At 48.8% G+C, this 19,519-nt stretch overlaps 1 protein-coding gene across 1 annotated transcript in view; it reads left to right on the top strand.

Annotated features, from left to right (window-relative positions):
• acaa1 (acetyl-CoA acyltransferase 1) overlaps positions 1 to 17,288 on the top strand; it is a 56,737-nt gene extending 39,449 nt beyond the window's left edge. The window contains exons 10-12 of the mRNA XM_072508074.1: positions 11,050 to 11,105; positions 13,004 to 13,149; positions 14,827 to 17,288. Of these exons, the coding sequence (XP_072364175.1) occupies positions 11,050 to 11,105; positions 13,004 to 13,149; positions 14,827 to 14,902 (278 nt within the window). The 3' untranslated portion in view covers positions 14,903 to 17,288. The remainder of the gene's footprint in view (positions 1 to 11,049; positions 11,106 to 13,003; positions 13,150 to 14,826) is intronic.
• Positions 17,289 to 19,519: the final 2,231 nt, after the last annotated feature.

Genomic DNA, 19,519 nt, shown 5'->3' with positions numbered 1-19,519 from the left:
CCAAGAGAAACCACCTTTGTACGAAGGGGACCCGGCAGCAGTCTGCACCTTGAGTGTTCGTCATCTGACCCGGCTACAGAACCAGGGGACCCGGCTTAGTGACCACTGGCAGAGAGTGGAGATGTCCCAGTCCCTCAAACCCACTCCCCGCCGGAGCCAGATGAAAGGTGAATGTAGCCTTGCCTTTCCTTGAATCGCCCAGGCAGCTCCCCTGGACCCTCAGCCCTGACACAGCTGACTATCGCCAATCCAGAGGCCGGACTCATTTACATAGAAAATGTTGAATGTAACTTGTTAAAACCTGGACTCCTCACTAGCTTAACCTTCCTAAGCTAGTGCAAAGGCAAAATCCTGCAGATGTTGGAAATCTGAACTACGAACAGAAAAAGCAGGAAATATTCAGTAGATTTGGCTAATTCGGAAATGGTGGTGTTGGTAACATAATGCTGATTTAAAAAAAAAACGCATTTTATTACAAACTTGTAGTTACAGCAAATAAACACCCCGGGAAACATACTTCCCAACAATCAACTGTACAGTTTGTACAGATTTTTCTCCTTCCCCCCCCCCCCCCCCCCCCCCCGCGACGAACAGCTCCTCAATCACGGTCACAAACATCCCCCACCTTTTCTCAAACTCCCCTGCTGAGCCCCTTAACTCATACTTTATCTTCTCTAACCGCAGGAAGTCACACAGGTCACCCAACCAAGCTGCTACCCCCGGTGGCGATGCCGACTGCCACTCCAGCAAAATTCGCCATCGTGCAATCAGAGAGGTGAAGGCCAAGACATCGGCCTTCCTCCTCTCCATGAGCTCCGGCTTCGCAGAAACCCCAAATATCGCCACCAAAGGGTCTGGGTCCACCTCCACTATCCTGGCTAAGATCGCGAACATTCCCACCCAGAATCTTCCCAATCTTTCACAATCCAAAAACATATGCGTGCGATTCGCTGGCCCCCGCCCACACCTCTCACACTCATCTGCTACCCCCGAAAGAACCCACTCAATCTCGCCCGAGTCATATGCACCCTGTGCACCACCTTAAACTGTATCTGGCTCATCCTTGCACAAAAGGAGGTCCCGTTTACCCTTCGCGATGCCTCACTCCATACTCCCCAATTCACCTCCATTCTCAACTCCGCTTCCCATTTCTCCTTGATCTTCACCACCCGCTAACATAATGCTGTTGTTAATGGACTAACCCAGAGTCCTGGACTAATGTTCCACAGGCATGAGTTCAAATTGTACCACAGCTGATGGGGGAATTTAAATTCATTAAGTTAATAAATTTGGAATAAAATGCTCATCTCAATATGCTACTGTACGGTCATAAAAGCCCATCCCATTCTCCACCTAATACTTGGAGGCTGATGATGGAGAAATGCCCCACTTGGGTGAGCTACTAGAAGGTGACCCCCGCCCCCCCCCCCAACAAGTGTGTCAGCACCTTTAGAATTATCTTACTTGTTATATACATGTATGGACTGGTTTAGCACAATGGGCTAAACAGCTGGCTTGTAATGCAGAACAAGGCCAGCAGCGCGGTTCAATTTCCGTACCGGCCTTCCCCAACAGGCGCCAGAATGTGGCGACTAGCGGCTTTTCACAATAACTTCATTGAAGCCTACTTGTGACAATAAGCGATTATTTTATATTACATTTATATATAATAATATATGATTTGGATGAGAATGTAGGAGGCATGGTTAGTAAGTTTGCAGATGACACCAAGATCGGTGGCACAGTGGATAGTGAAGAAGATTATATAAGATTGCAACAGGATCTTGACCAATTGGGCCAGTGGGCCGATGAATGGCAGATGGAGTTTAATTTAGATAAATGTGAGATGATGCATTGTGATAGATCGAATCGGGGCAGGACCTACTCAGTTAATGGTAGGGCGTTGGGGAGAGTTACAGAACAAAGAGATCTAGGGGTACAGGTTCATAGTTCCTTGAAGATGGAGTTGCAGGTGGACAGGGTGGTGAAGAAGGCATTCAGCATGCGAGGTTTTATTGGTCAGAATATTGAATACAGGAGTTGGGACGTCTTGTTGAAGTTGTACAAGACATTGGTAAGACCACACATGGAACACTGTGTTCAGTCCTCGTCACCCTATTATAGGAAGGATATTGTTAAACTAGAACGAGTGCAGAGGAGATTTTTTCAGAGAGATGGTGGTGAGTGTCTGGAATGAGCTGTCAGAGGCGGTGGTAGACCATAGAATATAGAACAGTACAGCACGGTACAGGCCCTTCAGCCCACGATGTTGTGCCGACCATTTATCCTAATCTAAGATCAACCTAACCTACAGCCCTTCAATTTACTGCTGTCCATGTGTCTGTCTAAGAGCCGCTTAAATGGCCCGAATGACTCTGACTCCACCACCTCCGCTGGCAGTGCATTCCACGCACCCACCACTCTGAGTAAAGAACCGACCTCTGACATCTCCCCTATACCTCCCTCCAATCACCTTAAAATTATGTCCCCTCGTGACAGCCATTTTCACCCTGGGGAAAAGTCTCTGGCTATCCACTCTATCCATGCCTCTCATCACCTTGTACACCTCCATCAAGTCACCTCTCTGCCTTCTTTGCTCCAGTGAGAAAAGCCCTAGCCTTTCTCCCTCAACCTTTCTTCATAAGACACGCCCTCCAGTCCAGGCAGCATCCTGGTAAATCTCCTCTGCACGCTCTCCAAAACATCCACATCCTTCGTATAATGAGGCGACCTGAACTGGACACACTATTCCAAATGTGGTCTAACTATCATAGAATTTACAGTGCAAAAGGAGGCCATTCAGCCCATCGAGTCTGCACCGGTCCTTGGAAAGAGCACCCTACTTAAGAACACGCCTCCACCTTATCCCCTTTATCACAGTAACCCAGTAACCCCACCTAATCATTTTGGACACTAAGGGGAATTTAGAATGGTCAATCCACCTAACCCACACATCTTTGGACTGTGGGAGGAAACCGGAGCACCCGGAGGAAACCCACGCAGACACGGGGAGAATGTGCAGACTCCACACAGACAGTGACCCAAGCCGGGAATCGAACCTGGGACCCTGGAGCTGTGAAGTACATGTGCTAACCACTATGCTACCGTGCTGCCCTAACCTAGTACCGCTTTATCGAGCTGCAGCAAATCCCCCTGTTAATGAAAGTCAACACACCATACGCCTTCTTAACAACCCTATCAACCTGGGTGGCAACTTTGAGGGATCTATGTACTTGGACCCCAAGATCCCTCTGTTCCTTCACACTTCCAAGAATCCTGCCTTTATCCCTATATTCAGCATTCAAATTCAACCTTCCAAAATTAATCACTTCACATTTATCAAGGTTGAACTCCATCTGCCACTTCTCAGCCCAGCTCTGCATCCTGTCAATGTCCTGTTGTAACCTGCAACAACCCTCAACACTATCTACAACTCCCCCAACCTTCGTGTCATCGGCAAACGTCCTAACCCGCCCTTCCACTTCCTCATCCAAGTCATTTATAAAAACCACAAAGAGCAGAGGTCCCAGAACAGATCCTGGCGGGACACCACTGGTCACCGACCTCCAGGCGGAATACTTTCCATCCACTACCACTCGCTGTTTTCTTTCGGCCAGCCAATTCTGTATCCAGACAGCCAAATTTCCCTGTACCCCATGCCCCCTAACTTTCTGAATGAGTCTACCATGGGGAACCTTATCAAATGCCTTACTGAAATCCATATACACCACACCCACTGCCCGACCTTCATCAATGTGTCTCGTCACATCCTCAAAGAATTCAGTGGGTCTTGTGAGGCATGACCTGCCCCTCATAAAGCCATGCTGACTATCTTTAATTAAGGGGCTGGTTTAGCACACTGGGCTAAATAGCTGACTTTTAAAGCAGACCAAGGCAGGCCAGCATCACGGTTCAATTCCCGTACCAGCCTCCCCGAACAGGTGCCGGAATGTGGCGACTAGGGGCTTTTCACAGTAACTTCATTTGAAGCCTACTTGTGACAATAAGCGATTTTCATTTTTCATTTCATTTTCTAAATAATCATAAATCCTATCTCTCAGAATCCTTTCCAATATTTTGCTCACCACAGACGCAAGACTGATGGGTCTGTAATTCCCAGGGATTTCCCTATTCCCTCTCTTGAACAGGAGAACAACATTCGCCTCCCTCAGTGGAGAGTGAGGACGCAAAGATCATCGCCAACGGCGCAGCAATCTCCTCCCTCGCTTCCCGTAGTAACCTTGGGTATATCCCGTCAGGCCCAGGGGACTTAGCTATCCTGATGCTTTTCAAAATTTCCAGCACATCCTCCTCCTTAATATGAACCTGTTCGAGCCTATTAATCTGGTTCACACTGTTCTCATGAGCAACAAGGTCCTTCTCTCTAGTGAATACTGAAGCAAAGTATTCATTTAGGGCCTCCCCATCTCCTCAGACTCTAGGCACAAGTTCCCTCCACTATCCCTGATCGGCCCTACTCTCACTCTGATCATCCTCTTATTTCTCACATAAGCCTAATCCTTCCCGCCAGGGCTTTTTCATGCCCCTTCGAGCTCTCCTCAGTCCATTTTTGAGTTCCTTCCTGGCTGCCTTGTAACCCTCTAGAGCCGTGCCAGATCCTTGCTTCCTCAACCTTACGTAAGCTTCCATCTTCCTCGTGACTAGAAGCTCCACTTCTCTTGTCATCCAAGGCTCCTTCATCTTACCATTCCTTCCTCGTCTCAGTGGGACAAAACTATCCAGCACTCGCAGCAAGTGCTCCTTAAACAATCCCCACATTACTGTTGTGCAATTCCCCAAGAACAATTGTTTCCACTTTATGCTCCTCAGCTCCTGTCTAAAAGCAGTATAATTTCCCCTCCCCCAATTAAATACCTTCCCATACTGTGTGTTCCTATCCCTCTCCATGACTATGGTAAAGGTCAAGGAGTTGTTGTCACTGTCAAGGAAATGCTCTCCCACCGAGACATCTGACACCTGGCCTGGTTCGTTGCCGAGCACCAAGTCCAATATGGCCTCACCCCTAGTCGGCCTATCTACATATTTAGTCATTAATTCTTCCTGTACACACCTGACAAAATCTGCTCCATCCAAACCATTTGCAGTAAGGAAGTTCCAGTCAATATTAGGGAAGCTGAAGTCACCCATGACAACAACTCTGTTACTTCTGCACCCCTCTCTGTCGTCTCCACTGTCCCCATATGTTCAGTGTTGCCGCCACCACCGGGTTCGTGGTGTACTTTTTCGGTGAGAATGGTAGCGGCGCCGTCACCAGCGCCTCTAGACTCGTCCCTTTACAGGACCTTCTCTCCAGCCTTTTCCACGCCGCTCCCTCACCCTCCATCATCCATCGACGTATTCTTTACCCAGAGAGTAGTGGGGGCATGGAATGCACTGCCTGTGGAAGTAGTTGAGTCGGAAACATTAGGGACCTTCAAGCAGCTATTGGATAGGTACATGGATTACGGTTAAATGATATAGTGTAGATTTATTTGTTCTCAAGGGCAGCACGGTAGCATTGTGGATAGCACAATTGCTTCACAGCTCCAGGGTCCCAGGTTCGATTCCGGCTTGGGTCACTGACTGTGCGGAGTCTGCACGTCCTCCCTGTGTCTGCGTGGGTTTCCTCCGGGTGCTCCGGTTTCCTCCCACAATCCAAAGATGTGCAGGTTAGGTGAATTGGCCAACGATAAATTGCCCTTAATGTCCAAATTGCCCTTGGTGTTGGGTGAAGGTGTTGAGTTTGGGTAGGGTGCTCTTTCCAAGAGCTGGTGCAGACTCAAAGGGCCGAATGGCCTCCTTCTGCACTGTAAATTCAATGATAATCTATGATTAATCTAGGACAAAGGTTCGGCACAACATCGTGGGCCGAAGGGCCTGTTCTGTGCTGTATTTTCTATGTTCTATGTTCTATTGCCACATTGGCGGCCCAATAATCTCCCAAGTTCGGTAGTGCCAGTCCTCCTCTGTCCCTACTGCGCTGAAGGAACCCCCTCCTTACTCTCGGAACTTTCCCTGCCCACACAAAGCTCGTAATGCTCCTATCTATTTTATTAAAAAAGGTCCTGGTGATTAAAATAGGGAGACATTGAAATACAAATAAGAACCTCGGGAGGACCATCATCTTAATTGCTTGCACCCTGCCCGCCAGCGATAGAGGCTGCATGTCCCACCTCTTGAAGTCCTCCTCCATTTGTTCTACCAGCCGAGTCAGATTAAGTCTGTGCAAGGTTCCCCAGCTCCTAGCGATCTGAATCCCCAAGTGTCGGAAGTTTCTTTCCACTTTCCTTAGCGGTAAGCCTTCTATCTCTCTACTCTGGTCCCCTGGATGTATCACATATAATTCACTCTTCCCCATGTTTAACCTATACCATGAAAATTTCCCGAACCTCCTCAAGATTCGCATAACCTCTATCATCCCCCCCGCTGGGTCCGACACGTATAACAATAGGTCATCCGCGTATAACGAGACTCTGTGTTCTTCTCCCCCTCTAATCACCCCTCTCCATTTCCTGGAGTCTCTCAGCGCCATGGCCAGAGGTTCAATTGCCAACGCGAACAACAATGGAGACAGCGGGTATCCCTGTCTTGTTCCCCTATATAATCGGAAATACTCCGATCTATGTCGACCTGTAACTACGCTTGCCGTTGGTGCCCCATAAAGTAGTCTAACCCAGCGAATAAATCCGTTCCCAAACCCAAACCTCCTTAACACTTCCCATAAATACTCCCACTCCACCCTATCAAATGCCTTCTCTGCGTCCATTGCCGCCACTATCTCTGCCTCCCCCTCCACTGAGGGCATCATTATCACCCCTAATAGCCGTCGCACGTTAACCTTCAATTGTCTCCCTTTTACGAACCCTGTCTGGTCTTCGTGCACCACCCCCGGGACACAGTCCTCTATCCTCGATGCCAGCACCTTTGCTAGCAGTTTGGCGTCCACGTTCAATAGTGAAATAGGTCTATAGGACCCACACTGCATCGGATCTTTGTCCCTCTTCAAAATTAGCTATATCGTCGCCTCCGACATTGTCGGGGGTAGTGTCCCCCCTTCCCTGGCCTCATTGAACGTCCTCGCCAACAACGGGGCCAACAAGTCCACATATTTTCTGTAGAATTCCACCGGGAACCCGTCCGGCCCCGGGGCCTTCCCTGCTTGCATGCTTCCCAGTCCCTTAATAACCTCGTCCACCTCAATCGACGCCCCCAGGCCTGCCACCGCCTGCTCCTCCACTTTCGGGAACCTCAACTGGTCCAGGAACTGCCGCATCCCCTCCTCTCCCTCTGGGGGCTGAGACCTATACAGTTCTTCATAAAAGGTCTTAAATACCTCATTTATCTTTCCTGCCCTTCACACAGTGTCTCCCCTTTCATCCCTAATTCCTCCTATCTCCCTCGCTGCTGCCCTCTTTCGCAGTTGGTGCGCCAACAGGCGACTAGCCTTTTCCCCATATTCATACCTCCTCCCCTGTGCCTTCCTCCACAGTACCTCCGCCTTTCTGGTGGTCAGAAGGTCAAATTTGGTCTGGAGTCGTCTCCTCTCCCTGTACAGCTGTACAGCTCCTCCTCCGGGGTCTCTGCAAATTCCCTGTCCACCCTTAAAATCTCCCCCAGTAATCTATCCCTTTCCTTGGCCTCTGTTTTCCTTTTGTGGGCCCCAATAGAAATCAGCTCTCCTCTGACCACCGCTTTTAGTGCTTCCCAGACCACTCCCACAGGGACCTCGCCGTCGTCATTGACCTCCAGGTATCTCTCAATACACCCCCTCACTCTTGCACACACTCCCTCATCCGCCATCAGTCCCACATCTAATCGCCAGAGTGTTCTCTGCTCCCTGTACTCTCCTTATTCCAGGTCCACCCAATGCGGGGCATGATCCGAAACCGCTATGGCTGAGTATTCAGCTTCTTCCACCCTAGAGATCAACGACCTTCCTAAAACAAAAAAATCTATCCGGGAGTACACTTTATGGACGTGGGAGAAGAAGGAATACTCCCTAGCCCTGGGTCTAAGAAATCACCATGGATCCACTCCCCCCATTTGGTCCATAAACCCCTTAAGTACCTTGGCCGCTGCCGGCCTTCTTCCAGTCCTTGAGCTGGATCTATCTAGCCCCGGGTCCAGCACCGTATTAAAGTCCCCTCCTAAAATCAAGCTTCCTGCCTCCAGGTCCGGAATATGCCCCAGCATCCGTCTCATGAACCCCGCATCGTCCCAATTTGGGGCATACTCATTAACCAACACGACCTCCATTCCCTCCAGCCTACCACTCACCATTACATATCTACCTCCACTATCTGCTACGATGTTCTTTGCTTCAAATGCTACCCGTTTCCCCACCAAAATGGCCACCCCTCTGTTCTTTGCATCCAGTCCTGAGTGGAACACCTGTCCCACCCATCCTTTCCTTAGCCTAACTTGGTCCGCTACCTTTAGGTGCGTCTCTTGGAGCATAACCACGTCTGCCCTTAGTCCTTTCAAATGCGCGAGCGCTCGGGCCCTTTTTATCGGTCCATTCAGGCCTCTCACGTTCCACGTGATCAGCCTCACTGGGGGGCTACCTGCCCCCCTCCCGTGTCGACTAGCCATTACCTTCTCTAGGCCAGTCCCATATCCCGCCTCCGCGCTCCCGCTCGCTCCCCCAGCATCGCATTCCACCCCCGACCACCCTCTCTTTAGCCATTTCCTTTTGGATTTCCGCAGCAGCAACCCAGTTGTCCCCCCCCCCCCCCCTGCTAGATCCCTATCTAGCTTGATTGCTCCCCCCATATCACTTCCGGAAGTCAGCTGACTTCAACTGACCCCGGCTACTCCTGCTCGCTCCTCGACCCCCCCCGGTGTGAGGGAACTCCCATCCGCCTTGCGCCTGTTTTCCCGCCTTATTCTTTCTGGCGCGGGAACATCCCTTTACCTGACCCGCCTCTTATGGCGCAGCTCCCTTTCCCCTCCCCCTCTCCTTCCCCATTCTCCGACTATGTCCCGCCTCTCCCCCCTCACCGGCGCCCACATTTCCCCAGTGTCCCCCCCTTCCCTGTTTACTTCTCGATTAACTTTCACCATCCCATTAACAAAAACAATAATAACAACAATAACAGTTCCCTGCAGCATCAGTCCCTCAGTTCCAGTCCAGTTTCTCTTCATTGATGAAGGACCATGCTTCCTCCGCCGTCTCGAAATAATAGTGTCTCTCCTGATGCGTGACCCATAGTCTTGCCGGCTGCAGCATCCCAAACTTCACCTTCCTTTTGTGCAAAACCTCTTTGGCTCGGTTGAAGCTCGCCCTCCTTCTCGCCACCTCCGCACTCCAATCCTGGTAGATCCTTACCACCGCATTCTCCCATCTGCTACTCCGCACCTTTTTAGCCCATCTCAGGACCTCTTCTGTGTCCTTAAGGCGGTAGAATCGCACGATTATCGCCCTCGGTGGTTCTCCCGCTTTTGGTCTTCTCGCCGGGATCCGATTTGCCCACTCCACCTCCATGGGGCCCGCAGGGGCCTCAGCACCCATCAGTGAGCTCAGCATCTTACTTGCGTACGCTCCACAGTCCACTCCTTCCTCACCCTCCGGGAGACCTAGTATCCTAAGGTTCTTCCTTCGCGATCCATTTTCAAGGGCCTCAATCCTGTCAGCACACTTTTTATGAAGTGCCTCGTGCGTCTGAGTCTTGACCGCCAGGCCCAGGACCTCGTCCTCAATACCTGACACCTTCTGCTCCACCACGCGAAGTTCCGTCTCCTGGGTCTTTAAAGTCTCCTTAAGCCCCTCAATTGCCTGTAACAACGGGGTCATTACCTCCTTCTTCAGCAGGTCCACGCACCGTCTCACCACCTCGTCCTGCTCAGGCCCCCATGTCACCTGTGGTTTCTCCGCCGCCATTTTGTTCCACTCCCTCTGACCTTCTGGGTGCAGATTCTTCGGGCTGCAGCCGCCGCCACCGGTTTTTCCCTCCGTCGTTCGGGGGGGACTCCCTTCCCTCGCGCCTCGCACCGGGTTTTTCGGCCGTCAAAGTCCCCGTTGGGGCTCTTAAAAGAGCCCGAAGTTCCGTCGGAGCTGGAGCCGCCGAAACGTGCGGCTAGCTCATCCCTGCCGCAACCGGAAGTCCTATGTTCTATGTTCTAACAACAGATGGATAAAGTGGTCAAGAAAGCAAATGGAAAGCTTTCCCTCATTGGGCGAGGTACTAAATACAAAAGCAGAGATGTGATGCTGGAACTGTGTAAATGCTGGTTCAGCCATAGCTGGAGGTTTGTGTGCAGTTCTGGTCACCGCATTACAGGAAGGACGTTATTGCTCTGGAGACAGTGCAGAGGAGGTTCACAAGACTGTTGCCAGGGCTGGAAAATTGCAGCTGTGAGGAAAGAATGGATAGGCTGGGGTGAATTCCTTAGAACAGAGGAGGCTAAAGGGTGACATTAAATTGCCCCTTAATTGGGAAAATTAAAAAAAAAAGAAGTGTCATATGATTTTTCCATCCACCAGAGCAGATAGATGGGGCCTGAGTTTAACAGCTCAATGGACAGACCGCTTCTGTGACAGTGCAGCACTCCCTCAGTTCTGCATTGCAGTGGCTGGCATTTGGTTTTGTGCTCCAGCTGTGGAGTGGGACTTGAACCTAGAACCCTGTGACTCCGAGGCGAGAGTGCTACCAACTGAGCCACGTGCTGACTCGCTAAAGAACACAAATTGTGAGGCTATGGGGGTGGTGGGACTGATTGGATACCTTTTGCTCGGAGCTGGTTTAGCACAGGGCTAAATCGCTGGCTTTGAAAGCAGACCAAGGCAGGCCAGCAGCAAGGTTCAATTCCCGTACCAGCCTCCCCGAACAGGCGCCGGAATGTGGCGACTAGGGGCTTTCCACAGTAACTTCCATTTGAAGCCTACTCGTGACAATAAGCGATTTTCATTTCATGATTGGTGGAATATCGTCTTGTGCTGTATTATTCTGATCCCCATTGACCAACACCATGGTCTGATGTTCATTGATGTCCAAAGACGGTGTGTTTGGTCGGATTCCTGAACTTACATTTTTCCCCCCCCTCTACTAGGGCTCACAGTCAACGACATCGATGTGTTTGAAATAAACGAAGCGTTCGCTAGTCAGGTGAGATACACATACTCAACACTGAGAAGAACTGTGGGGAATCTATTATCGAAACATTTGAAGTACACAGCAGGCCTATTGGTGATGAAGGAGGAAAGACTAATGAATGAGTTGTGCCTGGGCTTGTCCGTGTTTTCTCTTGTAGATGCAGCCATTAACCCACAAGCGTGTCCAATGTATTTTCCCTTTTCATTTTTATTTCCAAACGCGGTAACTCGTAATGAGTAAATACACGGCACGGTTAGCACTGCTGCTTCGCGGTACGGTGGCAGCGTGGTTAGCACTGCTGCCTCACGGCACGGTGGCACGGCGGTTAGCACTGCTGCCTGACGGCACGGACAGCCCATTCCCAATTGCCCTCGAGTAGTTGGTGAACTGCCTTCTTGAACTGCTGCCGTCCACGTGGTGTAGGTCCTGCTGGGGAAGGAACTCCAGGATTTTGACCCAGCGACACTGAAGGAACGGCGATACATTTCCAAGTCTGATTAGCAAGTTTGCAGATGATACAGATTGGTGGAGTTGCAGATAGCGAGGAGGACTGTCAGAGAATACAGCAAAATATAGATAGATTGGAGAGTTGGGCAGAGAAATGGCAGATGGAGTTCAATCCAGGCAAATGCGAGGTGATGCATTTTGGAAGATCTAATTCAAGAGCGGACTATACGGTCAATGGAAGAGTCCTGGGGAAAATTGATGTACAGAGAGATCTGGGAGTTCAGGTCCATTGTACCCTGAAGGTGGCAACGCAGGTCGATAGAGTGGTCAAGAAGGCATACAGCATGCTTGCCTTCATCGGACGGGTTATTGAGTACAAGAGTCGGCAGGTCATGTTACAGTTGTATAGGACTTTGGTTAGGCCACATTTGGAATACTGCGTGCAGTTCTGGTCGCCACACTACCAGAAGGATGTGGATGCTTTAGAGAGGGTGCAGAGGAGGTTCACCAGGATGTTGCCTGGTATGGAGGGTGCTAGCTATGAAGAAAGGTTGAGTAGTTTAGGATTGTTTTTGTTGGAAAGAAGGAGGTTGAGGGGGGACCTGATTGAGGTTTACAAAATTATGAGAGGTATGGACAGGGTGGATAGCAACAAGCTTTTTCCAAGAGTGGGGGTGTCAATTACAAGGGGTCACGATTTCAAGGTGAGAGGGGGAAAGTTTAAGGGAGATGTGCATGGAAAGTTTTTTACGCAGAGGGTGGTGGGTGCCTGGAACGCTTTGCCAGCGGAGGTGGTAGAGGCGGGCACAATAGCATCATTTAAGATGCATCCAGACAGATATATGAACAGGCGGGGAACAGAGGGAAGTAGATCCTTGGAAAATAGAAGACAGGTTTAGATGAAGGATCTGGATCGGCGCAGGCTGGGAGGGCCGAAGGGCCTGTTTCTGTGCTGTAATTTTCTTTGTTCTTTGTTTTTTTAAGTCAGGATGGTGAGTGACCCGTCGGAGAGTTTGCCGATGCTGGTGATCCCATGTGTCTCCTCCCTTGTCCTAGCTGATAGAGGTCATGGCTTTGGAAGATGGTGCTAAAGGAGGTTTGAAGAGTTCCTGCAGTACATCTTCTCAATGGTACTCATTGCTGCTACTGTGCATCCGCAGTGGAGGGATATTCTCCTTTCAACAGACACACATTAATTTCCATTTATTTCATAGAATAGAATCCCTACAGTGCAGACGGAGGCCATTCGGCCCATCGAGTCTACAATAACCCTACAGAAGCGCAAACTACTTCAGCCCACTCCCCCGCCCTATATCCGCAACCTCTCACACTGACCACGGCCAATCCGCCTAACCTGCACATCTTTGGACTGTGGGAGGAAACCGGAGAAAGAATAAAAGAATTTTAAGAAGTATGGAACTGGGCAGTTGCTGACTCCTCGCTTTCTCTTTTTACTTCCACAGGCTCTGTACTGCGTTGAGAAGCTGGGTCTCCCCATGGGGAAGGTGAACCCTAATGGTGGAGCTATAGCACTGGGCCACCCACTGGGCTGCACTGGGACAAGGCAGATTGTTACCCTGCTGAATGAGCTGAAGCGCAGGAGAAAGAGGTGAGTGTGTCTGTCTGTACAGTGCACCTGCCTCCATGCAGCAGAAGCACAGGGACCCATAGGACATTGATCATTAGGCGAATATAAGGGTTCAATCTCCCATGTCCCTGCTCCCCATCGGGGTGACTGCCATTTTAAACACCTACACGATGAGAACGATTCAGGGATGAGAAAAGGTTATTTTGCTCAACTAACTAATTAATCCTAGTGAATTTTATGTCTGGTTGTCAAATGCCTTGGAATGATTTACGATGCTAAAGGCGCTATATAAATGCACATTATGGCTGAAAGTAAAATAAACTATTGGTCGAGTACTTTTTTATCTGTAATTCCGAAAAACGAACACATCCAAAATGACACTTTTTTTCCCCCCCCCAACCTCATTGGCCTTCTGCGCGGGGGAGTCCTTCACTGACTGCACCCGACCTGACATGATGGGGAGGAAGTGGTATTGTCGCTGGACTAGTAATCCAGAGACCCAGAGCCATGCTCTGGGCACCCGGTTTCGAATCCCACCTCGGCAGATGGTGAAATTTGAATTCAGCAAACAAACCTGGAATTAAAAATCTAATAATGACCAGGAAACCCATTGCCGATTGTCGGAAACACCATCTGGTTCACTAATGTTCACTAATACTTGGGGAAGGAAATCTGTCGTCCTTACCTGGTCTGGCCTACATGTGACTCCAGACCCACAGCAATGTGGTGGTCTTGTAAATGCCCTTGGACAATAAATGCTGGCTCGACCAACGACCCCCACATCCCATGAACGAATAAAGAAATGACCAAACTGACACAAACCTCACTGATTGCACCCGACCTTCAGCACGGGAGGCCGAGGTGTTTGTCTGCACATCAACACTCTGAACCCTCTCCAACAAGCAGAATCACAGATGACGCCACGGGTGGGAACCTATTGGAGCTACCCTGTATTTTTTATTTAGTGTCACATCTTAACTGTTCTATCCATTTTATTGACATTAGACTATAGCTAACCTACGCTTTGGCCATTGTAATGTAAATAGGCCATATCCGAAAACTGAAATGATGTGAAATCCAAAACGCGATCAGCCTCGAGGGGTTCGGATAACAGATACTCGACCTGAACTTGCATTTCTGTCGTTTGACATCCCAGAGATTAGAGCAATATCCCTGGAATTACCTGGCTTTTAAAAAACAAAGTAACGTTGGTTGCTCAATCAATATTGGTCAGGAAACCAGTTAGAAGCTGCACCACCCGCCCCTCTGTTCTTTGTGGAAGTGTTGGAGTTTTTTTCATCTACCTGACGGTGCCTCATTGTAATGTCTCACCCAAAAGGCTGCACCTCTGACAATGCAGCACTCCCTCAGTACCGGAGCGTCAGCCTAAATTTTTCTGGTCAAGTCTCTGGTGTGGGACTTGATCCCATAATCTTTGTCTCCGAGACTCACTGAGTCACGGCTGACAGTAGTTTGTTGAATCTCCCATTGTGGCATTCAGAATGCATTCTGAACATCACCAATATTTTCTCTCTTCATTTTCCATTCTTTGGGAAGTAATTCTTCAGAGTAAATCTTCCCCTGATTCTAGTCCCCAAGTTTATTTTTCGCAAATTCCCATTGATGCCCTCGGGGTCCGCTTTCTAGTCGGAGACCGCTGGTTTTTTTTTTCTAATGAGTTTTTTCTTGTGTTTGCAGAGGCTACGGAGTTGTATCCATGTGCATTGGGACAGGAATGGGAGCTGCTGCTGTGTTTGAGTACCTGGCAGACTGAGATCTTCGGTATTGAAGACCACAGTGGAAAAACTGCTCGACTACCAATTATAGTGAGCACGTAACACAAGAACCTCTAATTGACTGCTTTGTGCGCTGCTACCTGCTTATTCTTGCGTTTTGACCTCCACAGGCGATAACTTCTAAAAGCAAAATTTGAACAGTTATTAGCTGAAAGGATGCCTAGTTTTCATGTTTTAAAAATCATTTACTGTATCAAATGACTAAAAAACACCAGTGACCAAACACCATTTTCTTGTATCGGCAACTTATACTCTAAATTACAGAAATAAATAGTTTCTTATCACTTGTCACTTGCCCCAGATTGACAAGTCTCATAGCAAACGGTTTCCAGCTGTTTCCCGTGAGTTGGTTCTGTTTTATTTGCCCAGCTGAGTAATGTCTAATCCCAAAACTGTTTCACAGTTTGATGGTTACACTGTATATTTATTCCTCTAATTCAGAACTAGGTAAATCTCCCAGCCTCGTTAAGTCCTCATGAACTCAGCCTTCAGGTCACAGATATAGGTTGAGAGGCGGTAGATTTAGAACTGAGATGAGGAGGAACTACCTCTTACAGAGGGTGGTGAATTTATGGAACTCGCTGCCCTATAGTGCGGTGGAATCAGAGTCATTAAATGGTTTCAAGGAGATAGACATATTTCTGATAACAAAAACAGGTTAAAGGGATATGGGGAACAGGTGGGAGGTGGATTTAAGACCAGGAAAAGATCAGCCATGATCTGATTGAATGGCAGAGCAAACGCAAGGGGCTGAATTGCCGACTTCTGCTCCTAATTCTTATGTTCAAATTGTGCGTGATATCCCACCCATTGTCGTATAAACAATAAGGTTTGCATTTTCTCTGCTTAAGGTAAAGGCATGTTTCTTTTCCCATCCTGCTCTCTACCTCTTATTTGGTTGCAGACCTCACGAGACAAAACAACAACTGACATCTGTCTGTGATATGCTTGTATATATAGGGAAGCCTGTAACCTAATCTCAAAATGGCTTCAAGACAACAGAAAACACAACAACATTTCTAGCTAGATACAAAGCTAGTAAGTTACCTCTGAGTCCAACTCTCCTTTCATCTCATAAGTAAAGGGGAAATTTACTGTACCTCTGTTTACAACTTAATAGCATCTTTCTGGGACTTTGGGGGGCTTTGTTCAGGTCTATTCATGGTATACTCAGCCATGAGTAGACCCAGCATCTCCCTCGCAACAATTCTGAGTCTTCCTCAAATCTCTACAAATAAACCATCCAGGCTTCCTGTTCGGCAGACTCCAACATAGGCCACATGACTCCTTTCATCTCCCCTACATTTAAAGCTACAGTCCCAATATTTAATAATCTTATAAACCAAAGGATACAATCCTAAACAAAATGATCTTATGAACCTCATAATTGTAACCCTCTCCCTAATTCAGGGTCCCCCTTTTGTTGCACTGTCCTCCTGGTCAAATCAAGGACAATAACTGGCCAGGGCTCATGCTCGTGCTCGGGGGAATGAATGAGCTGAGTTGATTTTTTTATCAACCCCTCGTCTGGACACCACCTCTTCAGGGTTGGGTGTTGCTTTGATAGAATTAATAATTTTGGGGGAGCCAGCAGAAGAGACAAATGGCCAAGTCCATTAGCCTAGCTGCACGTCCACTGTCCTAAATAGTCATCCATTAGCTTCTGGAGTCACATTGCGATGCGTGATCTCCTCACTGTGCATCTCTTCAACCCCCTCAGTCTCACAGCCTGCAGGCTCTGAAAACCACCATTGACTGCCCCCCCCTATTCAACCAGTGATCCTCCTCATCCCCCCTACCGGCTTTCCGCACCGGTGGCCTGGCCCCAGATCCCTGGCCGGACGACTTGGAACACGTCCAGCCTGGCACGGACCCGTGGGATACTCGGGAAGGAACCTTTGAATCCTTCCCTTCTCCTTACCCAAATGCCACACGGAAGCAATAATGCCGCCTCCGTCCCTGCACCGAATGGTCAGGAATGTGGAACTGAGGCCGCAGCCAGATGTTGGGGATCCTCTTCAAAAAATTGCACAGGAGCGACAGTTGCTCATTCGCTAACCAGCTGCAGCATGGACTCGCTCATCCTGGCGATTTGGCGGAGTGTGCTATAAATCACGGTTGCCGTCCTCCCTTTCAGCAACAAATTACAGTCTAAACTGAGTATATTAAACGTAATTAAAACTCGGATATGCTTGGCCATGCATTAAACATCTGTCCCAAGTATTCTCGCGGCACAGCGAAGGGGTCGTTCTGCTAAATGTGTTTTGCTTCATTTCAAAAGTCAGGTTTTTTTTTTCCTTCCTTAACACGAGGCGGACTTGATCTCAGTCTGCTTTCTAATAAAGATGCTATTTTTGAATCTATCATCACTGGTTTGCGTCTCTGCTGATGGTGACATTTCAATTTGTTGACCTCTTGAGATCTGAAAGGTTTGAGAAAATGTGCTCGGGTCCTATTGCCACTCTTGTCTACAAAAACTACAACTTCTATTTATATGATGTCTCTAACATAATAAAACATCCCAAGGCACTTCAAGTGAGCATTAAAACATTGAATAATGACACCCAGCCTTATAATGAGATATTGCAAGTGACCAAAATCTTAGTCGAAGAGGTGAGTAAAGCAGGCCGAGAATGACCGAATTGAAGGGGAGCTGAAGATAAGGTCAGTAACCCCACCTAATCCTTTGGACACTAAGGGACAATTTAGCATGGCCAATCCACCTAACCCGTACATCTTTAGCCTGTGGGAGGGAACCCACGCAGACACGGGGAGAACATGCAACAGTAGAGTGTACAAGAGGCCATAATTAGATTACGTGACTATCTCAAAGAATTGTATGACTTAAGGAAAGTACAGAGATAAGAGGTGATGAGGCCATGGAGAGTGAGAATTTTAATATCAAAATGTTGCTTGACCAGGTGCAGCATGGTGGCACAGTGGTTAGCACTGCTGCCTCGCAGCTCCAGGTTCCCGGGTTCAATTCCGGCCTCGGGTGACCGTCTGTGTAGGGTTTGCATGTTCTCCCCGTGTCTCCGTGGGTTTCCTCCCACAGGCTAAAGATGTGCCGGTTAGGTGGATTGGCCATGCTAAATGCCAGAGGTCCGGCCCTCCGCCATACTTCCTCCCAGTGCAGCTTCAACCCAAGCCTTCTCTGTCTTTCTGTTTCTGCCTTTACGAGCACTCCTCGTCCTCCTCCAAGCACCGATGTGGGAGTTCAGTTCACAATTGCCTCTGTCGTCAATTTTTCAAATCAAGTCCGGTACAAAATCGGGGGAAAAGTTCCAAAAGTCCGACCTGAGCGGGAGCCACCAAATGTGCGACTTACTCCTTTATAGCTGCCACCGGAAGTCGGCTTAAGTCTTTCTATACTTTAGTCGGAGGAAAGTTCTGATCATTCAGTACTGGATTTCGGAAAATCAGTTTGATAATTTAGCGACGGGGTTGTCCGCGCACAAGTGAAAACCAACACTGTACTTTTGGACTACGTCACTGAGGGGCAGTATATAGATGAGTAATAGAGAGCCAAGGCTAGATCCTTTGGGGGTACAGGAGGTATTGGTGTGGGACTGGAAAGAGTTACTGGATGCAGTAAGAGAAGATTGGAACCAGGCAAGAGCAGTCCACCCAGCTGGATGCCAGTGTAGAGGCATTGGAGCAGGGTGCTGTAGTTGAACATGTCAAAGACTGCAGACAGGTTGAGAAGGATGGGGGGGGGGGGGGGATAGTTTCTGTCACAGTCACGTAGGATGTCAGCCGTGACCTTGATAAAATCTGTTTTGGTATTGTGGCAAGGGAGGAAATCTGGCTGGTTGGATTTAGATATGAACTCAGGGGCGGCATGTGGCGCAGTGGTTAGCACTGGAACTGCGGCGCTGAGGATCCGGGTTCGAATCCCGGCCCTGGGTCACTGTCCGTGTGGAGTTTGCACATTCTCCCCTTGTCTGCGTGGGTTTCGCCCCCACAACCCAAAGGTGTGCTGGTTAGGTGGATTGGCCACGCTAAATTCCCCTTAATTGGAAAAAAAATATAATTGGGTTACTCTAAATTATTGAAAAAAAGATATGAACTCAGAATCATAGAAAAGTTACAGCACAGAAGGCGGCCATTCGGCCCATCTTGTCCATGCCAGCCCGAGGGCATCCGGTCCATAGCCCTGTAGCTTACAGCACTTAAGGTGCAGAACCAGGTACTTTTTAAAGAGTTTAAGGTCTCTGCCTCCACCACCAACTCGGGCAGCGAATTCCAGACTCCCGCTACCCTCTGCGTAAATAAACGTTCTTCCTCATGCCCCCTCTACACCTTCTGCCACTTATCTTTAATCTATGTCCCCTGGTTCTATAATTCTCTACCAAGGGAAACAATTTCATCCTGTCCCCTCTATCTCTTCCCGTCATAATTTTGTACACTTCAATTAAGTCACCCCTCAGCCTTCTTTGTTCAAAGGAAAATAACCCCAACCTATTCATTCTCTCCTTGTAGCTACACTTTGCCAGCCCTGGCAACATTCTTGTAAACCTCTTCCGTACTCTCTCCAGAGCAATAACGTCCTTCCTGTAATGAGGTGACCAGAGCCCCTGGGGAAAATGGGCAGA

Source organism: Scyliorhinus torazame, chromosome 6, assembly GCF_047496885.1.
Source record: "Scyliorhinus torazame isolate Kashiwa2021f chromosome 6, sScyTor2.1, whole genome shotgun sequence".
In the NCBI taxonomy this organism is placed as follows: Eukaryota; Metazoa; Chordata; class Chondrichthyes; order Carcharhiniformes; family Scyliorhinidae; genus Scyliorhinus; species Scyliorhinus torazame.
Note: the sequence above shows the minus strand (reverse complement) of the source record. Positions and strands in the feature narration are given on the sequence as shown.